The sequence below is a fragment of the Rhodotorula toruloides genome (genome assembly GCF_000320785.1).
Source record: "Rhodotorula toruloides NP11 unplaced genomic scaffold Scaffold35, whole genome shotgun sequence".
NCBI lineage: Eukaryota > Fungi > Basidiomycota > Microbotryomycetes > Sporidiobolales > Sporidiobolaceae > Rhodotorula > Rhodotorula toruloides.
Window position 1 is genome coordinate 183,712 of NW_015622995.1, and position 20,335 is coordinate 204,046.

At 62.3% G+C, this 20,335-nt stretch overlaps 8 protein-coding genes across 8 annotated transcripts; 3 read left to right on the plus strand and 5 right to left on the minus strand.

Moving 5' to 3' along the window:
• Positions 1–868: 868 nt before the first annotated feature.
• Positions 869–1,913, minus strand: RHTO_05709 (Fructosamine/Ketosamine-3-kinase; the record flags this gene model as incomplete). Its single annotated transcript, XM_016419370.1, has 4 exons — positions 869–940; positions 994–1,294; positions 1,353–1,596; positions 1,649–1,913. 4 exons carry the CDS (start codon positions 1,911–1,913, stop codon positions 869–871), a joined length of 882 nt encoding a protein of 293 aa, XP_016269898.1.
• A 195-nt stretch (positions 1,914–2,108) lies between these two features.
• RHTO_05710 (arginine N-methyltransferase) lies at positions 2,109–3,810 on the minus strand (the record flags this gene model as incomplete). The annotated part of the gene is made up of 5 exons (XM_016419371.1): positions 2,109–2,452; positions 2,572–2,770; positions 2,861–3,304; positions 3,422–3,501; positions 3,561–3,810. 5 exons carry the CDS (start codon positions 3,808–3,810, stop codon positions 2,109–2,111), a joined length of 1,317 nt encoding a protein of 438 aa, XP_016269899.1.
• Positions 3,811–4,173: 363 nt separating this feature from the next.
• Positions 4,174–5,421, plus strand: RHTO_05711 (3-hydroxyacyl-CoA dehydrogenase / 3-hydroxy-2-methylbutyryl-CoA dehydrogenase; the record flags this gene model as incomplete). The annotated part of the gene is made up of 6 exons (XM_016419372.1): positions 4,174–4,461; positions 4,547–4,575; positions 4,647–4,909; positions 5,041–5,107; positions 5,174–5,286; positions 5,381–5,421. 6 exons carry the CDS (start codon positions 4,174–4,176, stop codon positions 5,419–5,421), a joined length of 801 nt encoding a protein of 266 aa, XP_016269900.1.
• A 423-nt stretch (positions 5,422–5,844) lies between these two features.
• On the minus strand, positions 5,845–8,008 carry RHTO_05712 (beta-1,3-mannanase; the record flags this gene model as incomplete). The annotated part of the gene is made up of 6 exons (XM_016419373.1): positions 5,845–6,219; positions 6,274–6,404; positions 6,462–6,708; positions 6,774–6,793; positions 6,862–7,200; positions 7,264–8,008. The coding sequence occupies 6 exons, from the start codon at positions 8,006–8,008 to the stop codon at positions 5,845–5,847; spliced, it is 1,857 nt and encodes a 618-aa protein (XP_016269901.1).
• A 1,896-nt stretch (positions 8,009–9,904) lies between these two features.
• On the plus strand, positions 9,905–11,346 carry RHTO_05713 (SUMO-activating enzyme subunit 1; the record flags this gene model as incomplete). Its single annotated transcript, XM_016419374.1, has 6 exons — positions 9,905–10,177; positions 10,259–10,405; positions 10,493–10,602; positions 10,721–10,878; positions 10,968–11,115; positions 11,175–11,346. 6 exons carry the CDS (start codon positions 9,905–9,907, stop codon positions 11,344–11,346), a joined length of 1,008 nt encoding a protein of 335 aa, XP_016269902.1.
• Positions 11,347–12,587: 1,241 nt separating this feature from the next.
• Positions 12,588–15,116, plus strand: RHTO_05714 (succinate dehydrogenase (ubiquinone) flavoprotein subunit; the record flags this gene model as incomplete). The annotated part of the gene is made up of 8 exons (XM_016419375.1): positions 12,588–12,615; positions 12,683–12,771; positions 12,985–13,040; positions 13,105–13,312; positions 13,374–13,404; positions 13,481–14,723; positions 14,790–15,049; positions 15,112–15,116. The coding sequence occupies 8 exons, from the start codon at positions 12,588–12,590 to the stop codon at positions 15,114–15,116; spliced, it is 1,920 nt and encodes a 639-aa protein (XP_016269903.1).
• A 354-nt stretch (positions 15,117–15,470) lies between these two features.
• Positions 15,471–17,004, minus strand: RHTO_05715 (protein arginine N-methyltransferase 1; the record flags this gene model as incomplete). The annotated part of the gene is made up of 9 exons (XM_016419376.1): positions 15,471–15,477; positions 15,560–15,725; positions 15,783–15,884; positions 15,943–16,137; positions 16,198–16,428; positions 16,486–16,592; positions 16,649–16,690; positions 16,752–16,882; positions 16,951–17,004. 9 exons carry the CDS (start codon positions 17,002–17,004, stop codon positions 15,471–15,473), a joined length of 1,035 nt encoding a protein of 344 aa, XP_016269904.1.
• Positions 17,005–17,758: 754 nt separating this feature from the next.
• Positions 17,759–18,698, minus strand: RHTO_05716 (DNA-directed RNA polymerase II subunit RPB7; the record flags this gene model as incomplete). Its single annotated transcript, XM_016419377.1, has 6 exons — positions 17,759–17,806; positions 17,904–17,972; positions 18,034–18,102; positions 18,161–18,211; positions 18,313–18,597; positions 18,687–18,698. 6 exons carry the CDS (start codon positions 18,696–18,698, stop codon positions 17,759–17,761), a joined length of 534 nt encoding a protein of 177 aa, XP_016269905.1.
• Positions 18,699–20,335: the final 1,637 nt, after the last annotated feature.

The window sequence follows — 20,335 nt, forward strand, 5'->3', positions numbered from 1 at the left end:
CCTGGATTTGTACTCATCCGCAGCCTCAAACCGTCGCCAATGACGATTCCACGGCACGCTCTCTCTCCCAGCGGATCTTTGCCTCTGCGCGGACTCCGATCGTCTGATTCCAAGGCCGCTCTTCCTTGCTGCTGTGCTTTCTTGCGGGCGTGCACGATGAAGGTCTGACCCTAAGACTGCGACACCTTCTTCATCTTGGCTTTGCCTTTCTCCCCAGGCTGCTCCGCTTGGCTCTTCACTGACTTCCCTCTACTTCCAGAGTCTGCTCTCGGGTTTGTCAGTATCGCTCTGACCATGGGCTTGCTCAGTGTTCCAAGCCGCAGCGCCGCAGCCTCAAGGCAGTGTTGGGAAGAGCGCACTTGCCCGCTACTGTCATCTCTCAGACGCATCCCCTGACATCCAATCTGAGGCCTGAGGCGTGCAACCAGGTTCGCATAGACCCGTTTGTTTCGCAGCCATGAGGCAGGACGGCCGCACCCGCTCATATATGCAATTCCCGCAGTTATTACCAGCCCGTTTGGTCTAGAGGTATGATACCGCCTTCGGGCTTGTTAGTAACAGAGCAGTGAATGGCGGTGGCCGTCGGTTCGAATCCGGCAACGGGCCTCATCTTTTTGGCGTCTTTGTTTCTTCCTGGAAGAGAAGGGGAGGAGGAGGAGGAGTCCTTGCTCGCTTCCGGCTGCTCTGACCAACTTCTTTCTGCTGGCGACTGGGCGTCGTAGGCCTGTCAACACGATTCTTTGCCCTTCGCCAGCCAGCACACTCGTGGACGGAGGAAAACGCAACTTGGGAAGGTCCCCGCCGGAACTCGCTCATACTCTCCTCCCTTCCTTCAAGTAGGCGCATGAAGCCATGCAATACACCACCCCTACAACCCTCGCTCGTCCGCCCACCGAAGCAGCCCCCGCAAGAGCCCGACCGCGCCCGACCGATACGACCCCTGCGTACGCTGAAGGTCAGCCCTAGCTCGCCACGAACGTCGTGCGCACGCACCCCGAACATGAGCGTGTGGTTGAGGTGGTGGTAGCACTCGTACAGCTGCAAGCGCTGCTCGTACTCGTCGACGGGCGCCGTCTTGGGCACCAGCTCGTGGTACCGCCGGAACCACGCCTCGCTGAACCCACCAAACATGCGCATGATGCCGAGGTCGGCTTCCGAGTGGCCATAGTACGAGGACGGGTCGAACGTGATGGGGGCTTGGCGGTTGCGCGAGAAGCGGGCGTTGCCGGACCACAAGTCGCCGTGAAGGAGGGACGGCCGGATGTCGAGCTTGCCGAGAAGGTGGGGGATGAGTCTGCGGGGGTAGAGAGCGTCAGCAAGAGAACACTGGGCGTGAGCGGACCGCGGCACACCTCCGCTGAACGTCCCCCGCAAGCCTGCTCAACTCGGCATCCCCTATCCGCCTGACAAGGTCCTCTATCCTCCGCTCGCCAAAGAACGTCGCCCAGCTCTCCTCCTCTGTGTTGTCCTGCTCAGTCGCACCGCAGCACGTCGGGACGGGAAAACCGAAGCGCTGACTGGAAGGAGCGGGTGCGAGGTGCATTTTGGCGAGGAAGTCGGCGAGGCGGGTCTCAGAGGCGGGGATGGACGACAGGTCTACAACGAGAGTGTCAGACTAACGTACGCAGTGAAAAGACGGGCGGCGCACCATGCCACTCGCTCAACATCCACCTCTTCCCGTCCTCGCCCTCCCCGCTGCCCACCAACCCCGGCGCAACCTCCCTACATGCCTCATTCATCCGTCTCAAGCTCTCAGCCTCGCCTACGAGCTGCGTCGCTGGCCCGGAGGCCTCCTTGTAGAGGTATTGCTGATCTGACGTAGACGGAGAGATGAGGTCTCGAGAGCGGGTAAAGGTCGTTTCGGGCGGGTGCAGAGGGCGTAGGAGGTCGAGAACGTGCCGCGGAATGCTCATAGCGGCGGAGGAAGCGAAAGACAGAGAACGCAGCGAGATCGAGCGAGCGGGAGCAAGTCGAGGACAGACGGCGGCGCTTCACGTCTCGTCACAGGCTTCGCAGGGGACGCTGACGGCGCAGAGAGCCTCACGGCGTTGCAAGGGGTCGCAGACAGTCGCGCGAATTGCCCGCGTCAACTTGCACTTTTGCGCGCACTACATCTCCAACCTGCACACAGGCAACCTATACCTCCCGACCATCTCCTCGCGCCAATACTTCTTCTCCCCTTCTCCCTTCGTCCTCTCCCCCTCCGCCGCCTCACCCGTACTCTCCCACCGCCCGACAACTCCCTCCGCAACGTCCACCTCCTCCCACTCCGTCTGGAGCCCGATTTCCCGGAGGTGCATCTGGGAGACGCTGGTGTAGATGTCGTAGAGGAGGCGAGAGGTCGCGCCGAGGCCATGGAAGAAGGAGAAGCGGGCGGAGGGGGAGGAGGAGAGGATGTCTGGCAGGAGCTCGAAGAAGCGGTGCAGGTCGGCGTAGTTCTCCGAGTAGGTGTCTGTGCGCGTATGGAACGTGAGCGCGAGGATCGCGCACCTAGCTGACTACGACCCGAGAGGCAGCAGAAGCGCGCCTCCAGACCGAGGCTAGAGAGACCGCCCGCGCACGCGGACTCACCGAAATAAATCGCGTCCCACCCCTCATACTCCTCCTTCCCACTCTCCAAATCCCCCATCCATTGCTTCCAAGTCCCCTCGTAGAACCTGACGCCGGGCTTGTCGAACCAGCCGTTTTTCCGGGCGAAGGCGAGCACGTCTGGGTGTGGTTCGATGATGAGGTGCGAGGTGGGCGAGTAGGATTGCAGGTGGGTGTCGACCTGCGTGAGCGAGGACGGGGCGAGAGGCGAGTCAGCGCATCGTCCAGCGAGACAGACGCAGACAGCACGAGCGACCGCACGCAAACTCACGATCCCCAACCCAAATCCAACGTTCAGCACCTTCAACCCCTCCCTCTCGCCGCGCTCTTCCTCACTCAGCAACTCCCCCCTCGCGCGTCCCTTCCGTCCCTCCCAGCCTCCCTCTCGCGCCAAAGCCTCCACCGTACGCCTCATGATCCCCTCTTCCCAGTTCATCATCACGCCGTTTCCCTCGGCGTCGAGTGCGACGGCCTGACCGCGCGAATCGGTGGTGAAGATGAGCCGGGAGGAGAGGAAGGTCGCGTTGTCGCTTGCTGTCGACAACTTTGGGGCGTCCGAAGGGGAGGGCTCGGCGTCGTCGACCATTGCCGAGTCGGAGTCGGAGGCAGAGGCGGACTCGAGCACGGAACGGAGCATCTCGGCGCGGATGCCTTCGGCTAGCAGCTCCTCGTACGCCCGGTCGTGATTCATCGAGAAGGCGATGTCGCCGGCGGTCTGCGGACGAGTGGACAGTGTCAGCGAATCGTGTCCCTATCACGTAACCGTGGACCCGCCCCGGAGAAAGGCGACTCGACGGCATGAAGCGCGAGAGAGGCTACAGCGCCGACTCACGCAACCCAGGTTGTCCGGCATGGCCCAGACTGCGTTGCTCTTCCGCAGCAACAACTTGATGTGCTCGACGTTGCCGGTGTCTACACACCGCAAACCGAGTCAGCTCGTACAGACCTTTGAAAGAGCACACGGGACGGACAAGCTGCGGCATGGAGGGCTGTCCACCCCTGCTGGTCCTGCACCCAAGCGTCGACCTTCTCCTCGAGCACAAGCATCCTCACGAGCCTGTCATCCTCGTCCAACACGGCGTCGATGAGCCGCAGAGCGAGTGCAACCCGTTCGTCGAGGTCGTCCTGCGCCGCGGTGTCCTTGTCGCCTGCGAGGGCGTCGAAGCTGTTGGAGGTTGGTACTGAGACGTGGATGGGCTGCTGTGCGAGTCGAGCGGGCATCCTGAGCGTGTGCAACAGCGAGAGTGAGAAGTGTTGCCGAGCGAGAGATGAAGCGATGAGGACGACTCGCGACTTGGGCCAGCCGGGTCCAGTTCAGCTAGACTGTGAGAATCTAGTAAGTATTACGCTGTCACTCTGCGATTTTACCGAGTGCGCCGTCGCCAGCCGACTTGACCGGGTTCTCCTCGTCGCTCTCGCTCTTCACAAACTCGCTCGTGAGCCACATCGAGGCGCCAGACTGACCCAGTGGACCCACTGACGGCATCGAGCGAACGCAGCGGACCCCTACCGTCTTCACCGCTTCCTCGCACACCCCCTCCTCGTCCCGCTCTCACTCACGCAATTGCACCCCCTCCCCTCGCAATGGACGTCGCAGAAAAGGTCTGGATCGTCACGGGCGGCGCATCAGGTTTGGGCGCAGCAGTCGTCGCGGCACTCGTCACGCGCGGAGGACTCGTTGCCGTGCTGGACTTGAACGAAGAGGCCGGCAGCCAGGCCGAGAAACAGTATGGCCAGTCGGTTGCGTTCTTCCGCTGCGATGTTGGGGATGAGGACAACGTCAAGCAGGCGCTCAAGGGCGTCAAGGAGCGCTTCCAGGGCAAAAAATGGGGAGGCGTCGTTCACTGCGGCGGCGTCGGCATGGCGGGAAAGGTGCGGACCCGACTCCTTGAGCTTGACCATTCTGAGAAGTTCCTCGTATGGCGGCGCTGACGCTGACAAGTTCGGGTGCAAGCAGACGGTCGGAAACGACGGCACTCCCTTCTCGTGCGCTCCCTTTCCTCTAGAAATTCACCGCCGCGCGCATCCAGACCAACGCGCTCCCACATCGCCCACAGCTTCGACGTCTTCTCCGAAGTGCACCGCATTAACCTCATCGGCTCCTTCCTCATCGCCTCCAACGTCGCATCCGAAATCGTCTCTCAGCACCCCTCGCCCTCGCGCTCTTCGGCCGAACGACTCACAGCCGATCGCGGAGTCATCATCTTGACGAGCTCGGTCAGCGCAACGGAGGGACAGATGGGACAGGTCGCGTATGCGAGTTCAAAGGCCGGTGTTCAGGGGTTGGTTTTGCCTATGGCGAGGGATCTCGCGCGGCATGGTGAGTCGGCCGTGTCACCCTGCACGTGCGGACGTGCGGTGCTATCTACCATTACCCGCGCTCGATGTCGAGATGGGCTACTCACGAGACTTTCGCTGACGAGCGCTTCCTTTCGCTCTCGCTCGTCGCAGGAATCCGAGTGATGGCCATCGCCCCCTCGCTCTTCACCACCAACATGGGCAAGAATACCCCACCCAAGTCCGTCCTTCTTTTCCTTGCTCTCGCCTTCCCTCTCCCGAAGCTGATCCAGTTGCGCGGGAACAGAGTCCGCGAATCACTCCTCAGCACTACCCTCCACCCCGTCCGCTTCGGCGAGCCAGAAGAGTTTGCGAAGCTCGCGGTTGGGATCATCGAGAATGGGTACCTGAACGGCGGGAGTGAGTTGGACCTTCTCCTCCTCTCCACCTCCGCTCTGCCGTCTGGCTCGAATACGATGGAGTACGCAAGCTGATCCCTCGTACGGACTTGCAGCAATCCGCATCGACGGTGGAAGCAGGATGGCCAAGATGTAACTAACCCTCCGCGTCGCGCTCCTCCGTCCCGCGTTCCCCTCGCCCTTCTTCTCATTCTTTCGCAGTACTTGAAGTGTTGCCGTTCAACAAAGCCGTCGTCACTATTCTCGCACTCTCGTTCGTCGCGAGGAAAGACGGAGGAGAGACGGATCGGATTCGATGCAGAGAGAAGGAGGACCTCGATGCAGAGAGAAGGAGGACCTGTCCTCGAGCGCGAGCCAGCGAGTCAAAGAGGGGCTACAGATGCGAAATGAGGGCAGGCGAGGGAGGGGAGGCTAAGTGCTACAGGATGTGTGACGGTGTGAAAGGGGTATATAGCGACGGCAAGTCGAGCGCCTCGCAGAGGTGCTGGACTCATGCGCCGAGATGGAAGGGATAGATACGGCGAAAGGAATGCGGAAAGGAGAGCGGGGTGAAGCGGATTCAAGAGGAGCCACTGTCGCTCCAAGCGGACGACGCAGCGGCAGCAACCTTGCTCGTCTGCTCCTTCCAGACGCTTTTCGCCTGCTGCGCGCCCTGCGACGCCGCGCTCGAGGCTTTCGCGACGTAGGAAGAGAAACTGGATGTTGCGGCGTGCCATTGCGGCGTCGTGGTGGTCGAAGAGGACGAGGGGGACGAGTCGTGCCAGACGGACTTGGTCGCGGCGGCGGACTTGGACGACGACGAGGTGTAGGACGGCGAGTGCTCGGCACCGCCACTGAGGGCGCGCGAGGTCGATGCCGGTGCGGAGGTCGTCGCGACGGGGGTAAAGTACGCTTGGCCGGTCAAGGCTTGCCAGGCGGGCTCGTCGGTCCAGATCTGCTCCACGATCTCATCAGCAATGCTCGTGGGACGGGTAGACGTCAAACGCACCTCAAAGTCGGTCGCTTTGGCGCCGGGCTTTGTGATCTCCCAGTAGCTCCAGCTCACGCCCTTGGCCTTGAACGCCGACACAAACTGCGAGATGATCGCCGCCTTGTTGACGCCGGCGATGCCCCACTCGCCTGCGCACAAAGGAGAGTGAGTAGCGAGTCCAGAGAAGGAATGGAGGAGGAACGCACCCATGATGACCTTCTTTCCTGGGTGGTCGTTCTGCGCGGCCGCGAGCGCATTCGCCGTCGAGCTGGCCGACGTGCCGTAGTCGTGCACGGAGACGATGTCGAACGAGTCGCAGCCCGTAGCCCACGAGCCGAGCGAGTCGGTCAGGGTGATGCCGCCGCCCGACGAGATGAGGATGTTGGACGAGATGAGAGACTTGAGGTATGACGCGCGGTCGCAGGCCCAGGTAGACGAGGCCATGCTCATGTGCTGAGGGGCGTAGCGGGCGAGGTTAGCTGAATGCGGGGGAGTAGGAAGAGGGAAATCGAGCGTACACCCTGAGGCTCGTTTTGGGCTGCGTCGAGACGCACAAGCAGCGTCAGCAACACTCGCAAACGTACGAAAAGACGACCGCAAACTCACGCTCGACGGCGTAGATGACATCGTCGAGGTCGGCCCACTTCCTCCCGCCGAGTGCCTGGTTCTGGTGGTTCATGATATGCGCGAGGCGCTTCTCAAACATCCCGATCGCCCACTCGCTCGTGTAGAACGAGCTCGCGTCCGCAACCTTCTGCACGCCCGACGAGCCGGCCTTGACGATGTTGAGCTGCGTCGCGTACGAGTCGGTCGACCAGAACCCAAGGGCGTAGCGGTCTGATAGCGCGATCATGAGCTTGAGACCGCGCTGCTTGCAGTCGTACATGAGCTGGTCGATCAGATTCAGGATCGTGTCGTCGTAGGTGCCGACCTGGCTCGGCTCGACTGCGCGCGACGGAGAATGAGCGTCAGCGCGGCTCTCCCAAGTTCGAAACTCTTGCGACTCACGGTCGTTGACAGCCTGATTGTTGCTGCCCTTGTTGTTCGCACCGATCGAAGCGACAAAGATCCGAATGACCTTGAACCCAGCGCCCTTGACGGCGTCGAGAATGGCGTGGCGGTCGTCGTCGGCGATCGCGTGGAGGTAGTACGACGAGACGCCGATCCACACGCCGTCGGTCGAGCCGCCAGAGGAGGAGCCGGAGGAAGAGTCGTAGAGGGTAGACTTGGACTTGGAGGAGGCGGAGGACTCGGCGGCTGACGAGGAAGCAGTCGACGAAGCGGAGCTGCCGTCGTCGCTTGCGGCAGGAGTATTAGCGAGCGGGATCTGCGTCGCCGCGCGAGCCTCGAGGTCGTTCGAACCATCATCGGTCGAAGCAGCCGCCTCGATGGAAGCCGAGTCCGACGACCACGACCACGACCCCGACCCCGAGTCGTCCTGCCTCGCCTTCAACCTCCTAATCGTCGCCTCTTCGCCCCTCGCGCGCTTCTCCATCACCCTTCCAGCCCTCCTCGCCCGTCCATGGTGCACACCCTGCACATGGTGATGCCGCTTCACGACCTCCCCGCGCGGGTGGTGCTTCCCTCCCGCATGCACATGTCGGGTCTCTGCAGCTGAAGAGGCGGTCGAAGCGACGGATGCGGCGGATTGCTGCAGTGCGTAGAGCTTGTCGGGATTCGGAGGGGCGGCGTGCGAGTATGCGAGGCGGGCGGAGAGGATGGCGAGCGGAGCGAGGGCCGAGAAGATGTGCATGTCGGTGTTGTTGCGCTCGTTAAGGTGGTCGTTAAACTAGGGGAAGGAGAATGTGGCGCGAAGGGGTTGTCGAACGAGTGTGAAGAGTCGGAAGGTGGGTCGTGACCTGCACGACTGGAAAGGCCGTCCGCTGCTGGACGACGACTGGAAGGCTGAAAGGAGAGGTGCGATGCCGAGATGGGCGGTGTGGGTGGTTCGTCGGCGGGCGACGAAGGAGGAGAAGCTGCGGAGACCGGGACCGCGGACTCGGTGCGGCTTCGAGAGGAGTGGCCAGGCGGGTCAGGCCAAAGACAGAGAACACAGCACAGAGGAGCGTGAGCGTAAAGAGTACGAGCGAGCGCGCAGGCGTGAGGGAGGGAGGGAGGAGGAATAGCAGGTCGGGTCGAGGTGAGGAGGGCGCGGGCGGCTCTAGCCTCGGGAGGCGTTTCCGCTACGAGACCGGGCCCCTGCCTGTCCCTGCGAAGCACACTGTCTTGCGCCAGATCCAGCCTGAGTCTTCGGAGTGAGACCACGAACCAGGCGCCGGAAGGGGAAGGGGGCGTGGCGCCTCGCCAGCGCGCAGATCCAGCTTGATTAACGATGCACAGGGCAGCACGCAGCGTTCCTTGGTGATTCATCTTGAACGCCAATGAACAGCGCCGCGAGCGGGTCGTCCTGGTCGTCTCCAAACGTTGCGAGCGGGCGAGGAGGCGGACGGGCGCGAGGGCAGCGTGGGGGCAGGGCGCGGGTGCGATGCTGGGCTGGGTAACATGCTGGGTCGTGCTTAGCGAGCTGGGCGAGGGCACAGGTCGTTGCGGGTGGTCGAGGCGGGAGGAGGAGCGTCTCGAGGGCAGAGTCGAGGAGGTGGTCGACGACTTTCACTCGCTGGTCGCTCTCATAGAGACTCTTTCGTCTTCGCTCGATACAATGCACCGTGTCGCGACTGATAGCAACACCCGAGGAAGGGGGTTGACGAGCGAGGGTTATCGTTTTCCTCTCTTTGCACGTCGGGCACGGCTTTGATTGCTGCCCACTCGTCACTTCTACGTTCGCCCGGTCCTCCGCATTCAATCGTGACGCCCTCGGTAGTCGTGACAGCCGGGAGTAGGCGGGCGCGGGCGAACAAGGCGCGTCAGCCAGCCCCAACTTCTCGGGCGGCTGAGCCTCTTGCGGTCCCGAGTCAAGCGGATACGGATTCGCTGATGCGAGCTGTGCAGCCGACGTATAATCTTGAGCTGCTGCCCAGTGCGTAACCGGATGAGGCGATGTTGGCGGCACCGGTGGAAGGAAACGCGGGTCAAAGGAGCGTAGTGAGCCCATGGCGAGTCCAGTCGAGCGGGCGCAGTTTGGCGGAAGAGCTGGATCAACCAGAGCATACACTCAGCGCCACAGTGAGTGCCAGCTTGACCCGGCTGTCACACAACGCGTTCGTTCAGTCGATGGGAGCAGGAGAGAGATGTCTCCGCGCACGGTGGCTCAAGCGCCAGCATTCGAGCTTGCCGTCGCAAAGACTGAGTCAGCGGACCGTCTGCACGCATAAAAGGAGCTCCCAGCTTCCGCCATCGCCGTGCACCCGTTCCAACTGATGAGAATCGAGGAGGCGAGCGTCCGGAACAACGACGCGGTGCGGGTCGGCGGACGCAGGTCGCCAAGCTTTGAAGCGGGTCTGTTTACCAATCGAGCTGCAGCACCAGACCCAGCGAGCCGTGGCAGCGTGTGGTTCTCGTCAAAGGTTCCCTCGACCTCTCTCGCAGGTCCTCACTCGACGACTCGCTCGAATCCCGCCAGACAGGCCGTCATAGCGCTCAAAGGACTGCTACACACGCTCCAGATCAGCTCGCACCTCGCCGCAACTCGTTCAAGCCCCCTCTCGCCCACTCGCTTTCCTCCCCACCTCTTCCCTCCGCAAAGCCAACCATGTCCGCCCCTCCGCCGCGCGAAAAGGCCATCACAGAAGACGAAGCCAAACTCTATGACCGCCAGCTCCGGCTCTGGGGCGCCGCAGCCCAGGCTCGCATGCTTGCTTCGCGCGTGTTGGTTGCGGGCAGGTTCAGGGGCATTGCGGTCGATGCGGTCAAGAATGTCGTGTTGGCGGGTGTTGGACAGTTGACGCTGCTGGATGGGGAAGACCTGCTAGAGGAGGACCTCGGCTCAAACTACTTTGCGAGGGAGGACGAGGTCGGCAAGAAGGTGCGTTGCGGGTTGCTCCCTGCGTTTCTCTCCTCCTCAGGAGAGGAAACGCCTGCTGACTGCGAGCGCGTTCTGCCACAGCGCGTCGAAGTCTCTGCACCACGGGTACAAGCGCTCAACCCGCGCGTGACCGTCTCGACCGAAACCGACCCGTCCCTCCTCTTCCAAGAACCCTTCCTCGACCAGTTCGACCTCGTCGTCGTCACCGACGTCGATGCGCCGACTGTGGTGCGTGGCGCGTTCGCATGGGATGGCTTCGGGACGACCGGCTGACGTCGAAGTTGACTTCCGCCTTGGCGTGATGCTGCCACATAGCTCAAGGTCAACGACCTCACGCGCAAGCTCGGCAAGAAGTTCTTTGCGGCCGGGAGCGTCGGCATCGACGGGTGGATGTTTGCAGACTTGCTCGAGCACGAGCTTGTCGTGTGAGTCTCGGTCCGGTCTCCCTTTTGCGTTGTCTGCGTGCTTCGAGGCGCGCGCATTCCGCGCTGGACGTGGGCCCAGGGCGCCAGATTCACGCTGACTCGCCCCTCGCGCCTGCAGCGACAAGATCAAAACCGTCTCGCAAGGCGAAACGACCACCGTCCCGACCAAGTCGACCGTCTCCTACGTCCCGTTCTCGCTCGCTCTCGAACACAACTTTGCGAGTATGCGCAAGAGGGAGATGAAGCGCAGCGGGGCGGTCTTGTGGGGCGTTTTGGGTGTGTCGTGGATTGAACTCCTTGTCTAGCTCTTCTTCTCCTCAAGACGGGAGAAGAACTGACTGGACCCATCGTTCCTTTTCGCACAGCCCTCTTTGCAGCGCAACGAGCTGTCTCCCCCTCTCCCTCCACTCCAAGCTACACCACCGTCTCTGAATCCGAGCTCTCCTCCGCCGCTCAGTCGCTTCTCCCTAAGATCGGCGTCTCGGCGGACGTGCTTCCTTCGTCCGAGATCTCGTGCGTCTCCCCTCTACTTCCTCACTCCTCACTCCTCACTGACTCGCTCCCCCTCGCAGCCGCCTCGCCACTCTGCAATCCACCGAATTCCCCCCAACAGCCGCCATAATCGGCGGGATCCTCGGCCAGGATATCCTCAATGCCGTAGGAGGGAAGGAGGAACCGGTGAGGAACTTGTTTGTGTTTGAGGGAGGTGGGGGGCAGGGGAAAGTTTGGGCTTTGGGGGTTTAGCCAAGAGACGTTGGCATTGAGACGCTTGAGGTGCTTCCGCAATGCGAGAGAAGCGTTCTCACGAGCACCTTGGTCGCTGCGCGCTTTTTCCTGCGAGGCCGCGCAACGCCATCCAGCCTGCGACTCGTCTTTCAATTGCTCACCTCCTCCCTGCACTTGCCTCGCTGGCCTCGGTCTTGCTACCCTGGACTCGCTGTGCAATGCTCATTCAGAGCGAGCGGACGGAACTTGCTGGGACTCTCGACAGAACGCCGACCATTGAGCGCGAAGCGAGGAGTCTTCCTCGAACGCTCCCGGACGCTCAGCCGTCTTTCCTCGACCTGGCTCAGTTTCGCAAGCTGCAAAAAAGCCTTCATTTGGACACAATCTGCGAGAGACAGAGTCAGGAGAGGTAGGAGCAAGCGGTGAAGAGGATCCTTCAAGCCAAGAAGCCAGGACAAGGAGGAATCACAGTTGCCCTATGTAGGACAGGCTCGCGAGGCAAGGCGCAGACAGTGACAGTAGTCGATTGTGTCGGTGCAGCAAGAAGCGAAGCCGGCGGGCCAAGCGAGGTGGACAGCGAGGCCGAAGCGACGACGAGGGGGAGTGGACGAGGATGGCGAGCTGCGTGAGCTTTGCGAGATTCCGCCGTGAGCTGGTACTGGGGAGGTATACCGTATGCAACGTCGGCCGAGGGTGAGCAGATGTCGTGCGAGGCGATGTGGCGAGCAGAGAGTCGCGAGCGCAGCAGGAGGGAGCGAGAGACGAGTTATTGCGCCGGGAGAGCGGTAAAAAGCCGTCGCTGGAGCACAGCCGCCGTGAGGAGCACATGAAGCAGTCCTGGCACACGGAGTAATCCCAAACGAAGCAGCAAGCAGCGAGAGAAAGGCAATGCGAGGTCGACGAGGAGGAGGACCCAGTCGACCTTTCCGTTCCCCGGATTATCCCGGTGCTGCCCGCCCGCCATTGCACGCGCTCACGCAAGCCAGCGCGAGTCTCGCAATACTCGCCCGCGTGAGAGCGCAGGCCGAGGAGTGAGCGAGGGTGAGGATCGGGACGAGGAGACGGCGTCGCGTGCTCGTTCGAGTCCGTTCGAGTTTGTGTGCGGTGAGAGAGTGTGTTGGGAGTGGCAGAGAGTGTTACTAGGCCACAGGAAGCTGTGCGAGTCGAGTTGACCCGATGTCCTCCGAGATGCGAGTTGTGCGATTGGCAGCGACCGCGACTCTCTCGCTCTCGCACTCGCCCAACCACTGCAAAGGACAATGCTGTCACTCGCATCGAGGGCACAGCGTCAGTCTCGTCGCCCACACGACCACGCCAGTCCAACTCGCGCGAGCTGACATGCCCTCCATCGCAGGCGCCACCCCTTCCCTCCGCGGTTTCTCGACATCCGCACCGCGCGCACGCGTGGTCGCCACCCAGCCTGTACGAGCAAAGGAGGTTCCCGTGAGTCCAATTGGTCCGACCACAGCTCGTGCCGTGGGCGACGACGAGCGACTCGCGATCCTCGAAGCGGGTGCCGCGGGCGGCCTCTCTCTGGCGGATCGGGGGCAACTGGGGACTCAGTGGGTATGCCGTTGGAGTGAACGAGCTCACTGACCATTGATCTCGGCTCCTGCGGCCTCCCTCGGCGATGTGGACGACTTGCACCTCGAACAGACGACCGTCTCTGGCAAGTACCCGCTCATCGAGCACGAGTACGATGCCATCGTCGTGTGCGTCCCCCTCCCTTCACTACCTGCTCTCTGCACCCGTGCTGACTCGCTGCAACACCCACAGTGGCGCAGGCGGAGCAGGTCTCCGCGCAGCCTTCGGTCTCGCAGAGTCGGGTCTCAAGACCGCATGCATCACCAAGCTCTTCCCGACTCGCTCTCACACCGTCGCTGCCCAGGGTGGAATCAACGCCGCGCTCGGAAACATGACCGAGGATGACTGGAGGTGGCATGCGTACGACACCGTCAAGGGGTCCGACTGGCTGGGCGACCAGGTGCGTCCGCCGTAGGGGTTCTTCCGTTGCGGGGATCGTGCTGACTGAGACGTTCCCGTAGGACGCGATTCACTACATGTGCCGCGAGGCGCGTAAGTTGACGACTCCTGTTCCTCCTCCCTCGTCTCGCGGTCAGCGGCTGACTCGCTCGCTCGCCCGCGCGCGCAGCCAACTCGGTCCTCGAGCTCGAGCACTACGGGCTTCCCTTCTCGCGCACCAAGGACGGCAAGATCTACCAGCGCGCTTTCGGCGGCCAGTCGCTCAAGTTCGGCAAGGGCGGTCAGGCCTACCGCTGCGCCGCCGCGGCCGACCGTACCGGTCACGCCATGCTCCACACCCTCTACGGCCAGTCGCTCCGCCACAACACCGAGTACTTTATCGAGTACTTTGCGACCGACCTCATCATGGAGGACGGAGAGTGCGTCGGCGTCATGGCGTACAACCAGGAGGACGGTACCATGCACCGCTTCCGCGCCCACAAGACTGTCCTCGCGACCGGCGGGTACGGGCGAGCGTACTTCTCGTGCACCTCGGCGCACACGTGCTCCGGCGACGGCGCGGGAATGGTCGCCCGTGCGGGCCTCCCGCTCCAGGACTTGGAGTTTGTCCAGTTCCACCCGACGGGCATCTACGGCGCTGGATGCTTGATCACCGAGGGATCGCGCGGCGAGGGCGGATACCTCCTCAACTCGGAGGGCGAGCGCTTCATGGAGCGCTACGCACCTACGGCCAAGGACCTCGCCTCGCGGGACGTCGTCTCGCGTTCGATGACGGTCGAGATCCGCGAGGGACGCGGCGTCGGTCCCGACAAGGACCACATCTACCTCCAGCTCTCGCACCTCCCGCCCGACATCCTCCACGAGCGCCTCCCCGGTATCTCCGAGACCGCAGCCATCTTTGCCGGCGTCGACGTCACCAAGGAGCCCATCCCCGTCCTGCCCACCGTGCACTACAACATGGGCGGAATCCCGACCAAGTACACGGGCGAGGTCCTCACCGTCGGCGAGAACGGCGAGGACAAGGTCGTCCCCGGCTTGTACGCGGCCGGCGAGGCAGCCTGCGTCTCGGTCCACGGCGCGAACCGCCTCGGCGCAAACTCGCTCCTCGACATTGTCGTCTTTGGCCGCGCGTGCGCAAAGCACATCGCCTCGACCCTCGAGCCGGGCAAGCCGCACAAGAAGATCTCGGACAACGCAGGCATCGAGTCGATCCAGGCGCTCGACCAGATCCGCACCTCGAACGGGCCCAAGCACACGTCCGAGATCCGCCTCGATATGCAGAAGGCCATGCAGGCAGACGCCGCCGTCTTCCGTACCCAGGACTCGCTCGAGAACGGAGTCAAGGAGCTCGAGCGCGTGCGCTCCACCTGGAAGGACCTCGGCATCAAGGACCGCTCCATGATCTGGAACTCGTGAGCGTGCCCCACCTACCGTCGCGCGTCTCGGTCGCTGACGCTCCCTCTCTCTCTCCCTCGCAGCGACCTCGTCGAGGCCCTCGAGCTCCGCAACCTCCTCACCTGCGCCGACCAGACGATCGTCTCTGCCGAAGCGCGCAAAGAGTCGCGCGGCGCGCACGCCCGCGAGGACTTCCAGGAGCGCGACGACGAGAACTGGATGAAGCACACCCTCTCGTTCCAGAAGGACGTCGAGGGAAAGACTCGTCTGGCGTACCGCAACGTCGTCCACGACACGCTCGACCAGAACGAGATGAAGACCATCCCGCCCTTCAAGCGAACCTGTGGGTTGCGGCCTCTTTCTCCCTTCACCCGACTGCTTGCTGACTCGTTCCGCCGCGCGCAGACTAAACGGCTCGCCTCGACAGTGCGTGGATGACGGAGGCGGTCTGTACGGCGGGGGGGACGTTGTCGCATCTATCTTTTTCCTTTCCTCGCTTCATCCTTTCGTTCCTTTCGACACATCTTTTTGATCATTCTACCCCGCTGTACTTTCTGCAAAGAACCGAATATCGACAGTCGCGACGAGCCGAGCAGCGAGAGATGCGAGCATCTGGAGACGAGAGGACAAGTGCAAGGTGATGGGTATCTCGATGATTGCACAATGCTGCTAAGCTGCCGACCTGTCCGTCGAGCCGCAGATACACGCTGCTCGTTTTCCCCTCCGCCTGCGCGCCGACGTACACTCTCCTGCGAGACGGCGGATCATGCCCTGCGAGACGTGGAAGGCGAGCGGGTCAGTCAGACGCTCGCGATACGTGCAACTCGAGAGCAGAGGGAATGGAGGGACGCACATCCTGTACTCGCGCCTCTCCTGGTGCGGATGCTGGCCATCGACCTTGTAGTCGATGACGATGTCGAGGTCTCGCGGATTGCGCGCGTTCGGCGAGACGGTGATGATGCCCTCGATCGAGTCGTTCGTTTGCAGCGTAACCATATCGGTCAGGTAGAAGACGGTTTCTGCGCCGAGCTAGAAGTCAGCGAGGAGAAGAGAGGAGGGAGGGTGATGGGACGCACGCTTCCAGTGCGTGTACTTGGCGTGAGGACCGGTGGAGAAGCTGACGGGCTTGTGGCATGCTCGGAACGCGCAGTCGAACCAGCCGAGGAAAGCGTGAACGTCTACCGAACGAAAGCAGGTCAGCGAAGCTCGGCAGAGCGTTCCAAGGCGCAGACTCGCAGTCGTTGCGTGTCGCGACGAGCTTGAATTGCGACGCGAACGTCAACTCCTCCTTCTTGACGGTCAAGAGGTCGAAAGTCGCGAGCTTGCACGGGTTGGTGACGACCGACTTCAGGTCGACCGTGTCGACGAGGGGTTCCCGCAGCGCGATCTCTTTGATGCACGAGTAGTCGAAGCCGTAGACGTCGTCCCAGACTGGCGATTTGAACCAAAGTCAGCTTCTTCGTCAGGGAGAAGGAAAGGCCTCGAACGCACAGCCAATCTTCTCCTCCTTGTACTCCTGGTCCTCGATCGCCGCAATATACATCGTCGCCTCGTCGGGGAACATCAGTCCGCCCGGAACGAGGTAGCGGTCGCGGGCGTAGAGGACAGAGTCGAGCATCGATTCGTAGAGCAGGAAGTAGCCCATCCACTCCGAGATGATGATGTCGACCTTGTCGACGGGAAGGACGACCTCCTCCATCTTGCCCTTGATCAGGGTGATGGCTGCGAGGACGGCGGGTCAGCTTGCTTCGTCTGAAAGGCCGAGTGAGCGAGACGCACTGTCCGCAAAGCCGTTCGCCGCAACGATCTTCTGCGCCTGGTCGATGATGTTGGACATGTCGACGCCGATGACCTTCTTCGCACCCGCCTTGGCCGCGAACATCGAGCTGTGGAGCGCAGACTAAGGAACCGCACAGGGAGAATCGCGAGGAGCGGCACGCACAGGATTCCGGTTCCGCAGCCGACATCGAGGACGACCTTGTCTCTGCAAGTGAAATGGAGGTAAGTACGCTGATTCCCGTAGCAGAGAGACAGGGCGGACGCACTTGAAGAGGTGCTTGTTGTGCCACATCGCGTTCCGGTAGCTCAACGTCCGGACCTCGTCCTTGAGCATCTCCTCGTGGATACCAAAGTGAGCGTAGGAGTCGGCATAGTAGTCGGCGGACGTCGCGCCCTCCTGCGCAGCGAGGAAAGGGAAGGTCAGCAGGAAGTCGGGAGTTGGGCGGAGGGGGCGGCTCGACGAACAACGGGGACGGGTGCGGCGGTAGTCGCATTGGTCGTGGTATAGTCGACCTGCATGTCGACGAAAATGGCTGTGGGAGAGGCGTTGGCAGGTCAGCGAACCGATTCGAGGGAGAGTTGCCGCGTCTCGAGTCGCATATCCTCCCAGATCCGCACTTGCCGCCTCAGTACAGCCAGCCGTTCCTATAATCTGCACTGTCCCACCCTTGAACTCGCCAACAAGCCCGCTCGCTCAGCTGTCCCTCCTCGAACCGGATCCCTCCACATCCTCGCAACTCCGTCAATCTCCTCCCGGCACAACGCCAAAGCCAGCAGGGCTCCGCGAGTAGCGTATCCAGCACCTGTACATTCGCCCAGCGCTCGCGAACGCGTTGCCGCCGAGTATACCGCGAGTCCAGTCGAGGCGATGCGGTGCAAGCTCACCAGGCGCGAACGAGGCGGGAGAAAGGGGCGGGGCGGGGTTGTAGTGGACTGCGAGAGCGTCTGAGTGTGTCTCGAGTCGAGCGAGCGAGTCTAGCGCGAGAGAAGCGAGCGGCGAAGGGTCACTCGACTTCGAGCGCGGACCGGAGACGCAAGTTGACCTTTCGATCGCAGGGAAATGCTAAACGAGGCGTCTTTTGCAGCGAGAAGGAGTGTAAGAGTACGGCTGGGTGGACGGGGTATCGGCCAGGCGGATGGAGAAAATGCGAGGTGAGCGCGGGCGAGTCCGCGGTTTTAGGGACGACGAGATGGTGGTACAACACGACTTCTGGGGGCGACGGCGGCTTTGACGGGGACGTCTGACGTTGATGGGCGTGGCGGGGACGCTGGGCTAGCCGAGCGGGCCGAGGTAGTCCTCCTTGATCGTCCCAATCGCAAACTGCGGGAAGAGAGGGTCAGCACCTGACTACGGTATCCGACTCGCAAGCCATCTCCACTGGAAAGAGCATGCAGTGAGGGGGGAACGCAGTGCTCACAATCTCCGTCGCGTCCACCCTCGTACCCACAATCTTCAGCCGGATCTTGGTACCCTTCTGAATCGTGAGCTGTGGGACGATGTCGGCGTCAGCGGGGAGTTCGAGAGCTGTGAGGGCCACTTGGGCGCACCGTGTCTTCCGAGCTGGCGAAACAAGGCGGATTCGCGTTCGGGTCGAAGCTGAAGTCGGGCGGGACGAGCTGTCGGCGCGCGAGGTCAGCGCGAGAGCGGGAGGGAGAGCGAAGAAGGCGGACGCACATGCGTACTGATGAAGCACTGCAGCGGGCCGACGTCGACGAAGATGCCCATCTGCGAGGCGGGGACGAAAGCGTGAGCAACGGACAGCGAGATCAAGCTGTTTCCACCACGATCGACGACAAGACGCGGCGGTAGCCGGCTGGTCGACGCACCTTGTTGACGCTCGAGACGACACCGTCGACGACCTCGCCTCGGAACGGCCGGTACACGACCGCCTGGTACTTGACCGAAAACACCGCCTGCCCGTCCTCCATGATCCGCCCTCGGTGGGTCTTGTCCGCGCTGTTCTCGTACTCCTCGCCGATCACTGCGATGATGTACCCTAGCCGGCCGGAACACGTCCCTTCGACTTGTCGTCGCAGCTCGGCGGAGAGGTAGCCCCGCAGAGACTGGTTGAAGTAGGACGGATGCATGATCAGGTCCTGCGTGAGCAGTTTCTGCGAGCGAGGAGGCAACTGTCAGTCCACCAAAAGGGAGAGAACGCCCGACGCTGAACACGGATGGAGGGTCGAGGAGCGAGACTCACAATGAAGAACATCCTCGATCGCGTCTATATGCGCCGCGTCGCACGGCCGGGGGTATACTGAGCCGAGGTGTCGAAGCGAAAGGAGGAGAAGCGAGCTGCTTGGGGCGGGTAGGCGACAAGGTGACGGAATGAGGGGAGGGAGAGAAAGCGAGGTTCAGCAAGCGGCTCAACTCGACGGGGAGGAGGGCTGCTGCTGTTCCAGGCACTCCGACGTGACCACCTAGCTCTTCCGACAGTGAATCCGCCCGAAACGCAGCGCTGACCGTCCCGCCCTTCCTCCTCGTCGCACTTCCGGTCGTATCGAGACCCCCGACCAGCCTGCAAGCTTGGACGCGACGTCTCATCCTGCTGCAGCCCGCTTCGACGCTCCTCGCGACCTTCTAACCTCCCACTCATCCAGCCTCCGACACTTCATCCTCCCACACCGCCCGTCCATCCTCATCTCATCCTCGCTCCGTCATCCTCGTGTAAGGGCTCGCTCCTGGCCCACCTTCGCAACACGAGGTGAATGGCCTCACACGAGCTCCGTCTGCGTCCGCGCAAGCCGTCGTCGTGCCGAGTGAGCAGTCGAGTGCCGGCAAGCGAGATGGTGTCGTGCGAGTCGGCGTCGGCGGGGGTGCACTCGTGTACGGCGTCAGTCCACAGTCCCAGTCAAGCACAGCCAGTCCCTCGAGCGCGCGCAGTCAGCCGTGACCGCGAAGTGGACGAGCGAGACCAGTTCGTCTCTCTTCCAGCGACTTGTCACTCGACATGGCTCGCACGGCTGGACAGGGCTTGTTCGATGCTGCTTCGTGACTGCTGTGCGGCTACGTGCTTCTCAGTCCACCGACGCGGCTTCCCAAGCTCGAAGACACGCCGTTCTCCCGCTCTGCTCCTCGTCCGGCGATAACACGCTTGCAGCGACTCTTCGGCGTTCTTGCTCGACTGCGGGCACCAAATGCAGGCGTTCTCATGGCGGGGCAGCTCGGCGAATCGATCTGGCTCCGCGTCGTCCAGCCCGTCCTCCCACCCTTTCACTCCCGCAACAGGCCGCCAATCCCGCTTCGCGCCGGGGTTGTCACTCTCGTGGGACACTTGAACGCCCATGCGAGTACTGCTTATGCGGAGGACGCTGCACCGCGCTCGTGGGACCGAACCCCGCTCACTTCTTCCCGCTTTACGCTTTCGCATTCTCTCGCTGCCAGGATATCATGGCCTCATTCTACCCCTGCTTAATACCCTGTCCTCTCGACAACGCCTCGACGCTGAACGCGACGCTTCACAGCCCTTTTGCTGCTCGCAAGACATCGTCCTGCTCTCTCCCGCTTCTTCGTCCAGAGCTCCCCTCTCGCGGTCCGCTCGCACCCGGCTCCTCCTACGGCACTTGCTACAAGCGATTGTGTTACAGCAGAAAAGCGCTACTCGACTCGTGCTACTTCTCAACCGACAGAGCCCACTCCTCGAGGTCAAAGTCGAACACTTCGTCCATTGTTTGGCAGCGCTTGAGGTTGAGGCGGACATTGGTGCTGCAAGCTGCTGTAACAAGGGCTGCATACAGATCGTCCGCACTCGATGTCGGCGTTGGGATCGCAAAGAGACTTAGCGAATGAAGTCCAGGCGGAAGTGCCGGTCGCGCGACCAAAGCTTAGGGTTAGGGTTAGGGTTAGGGT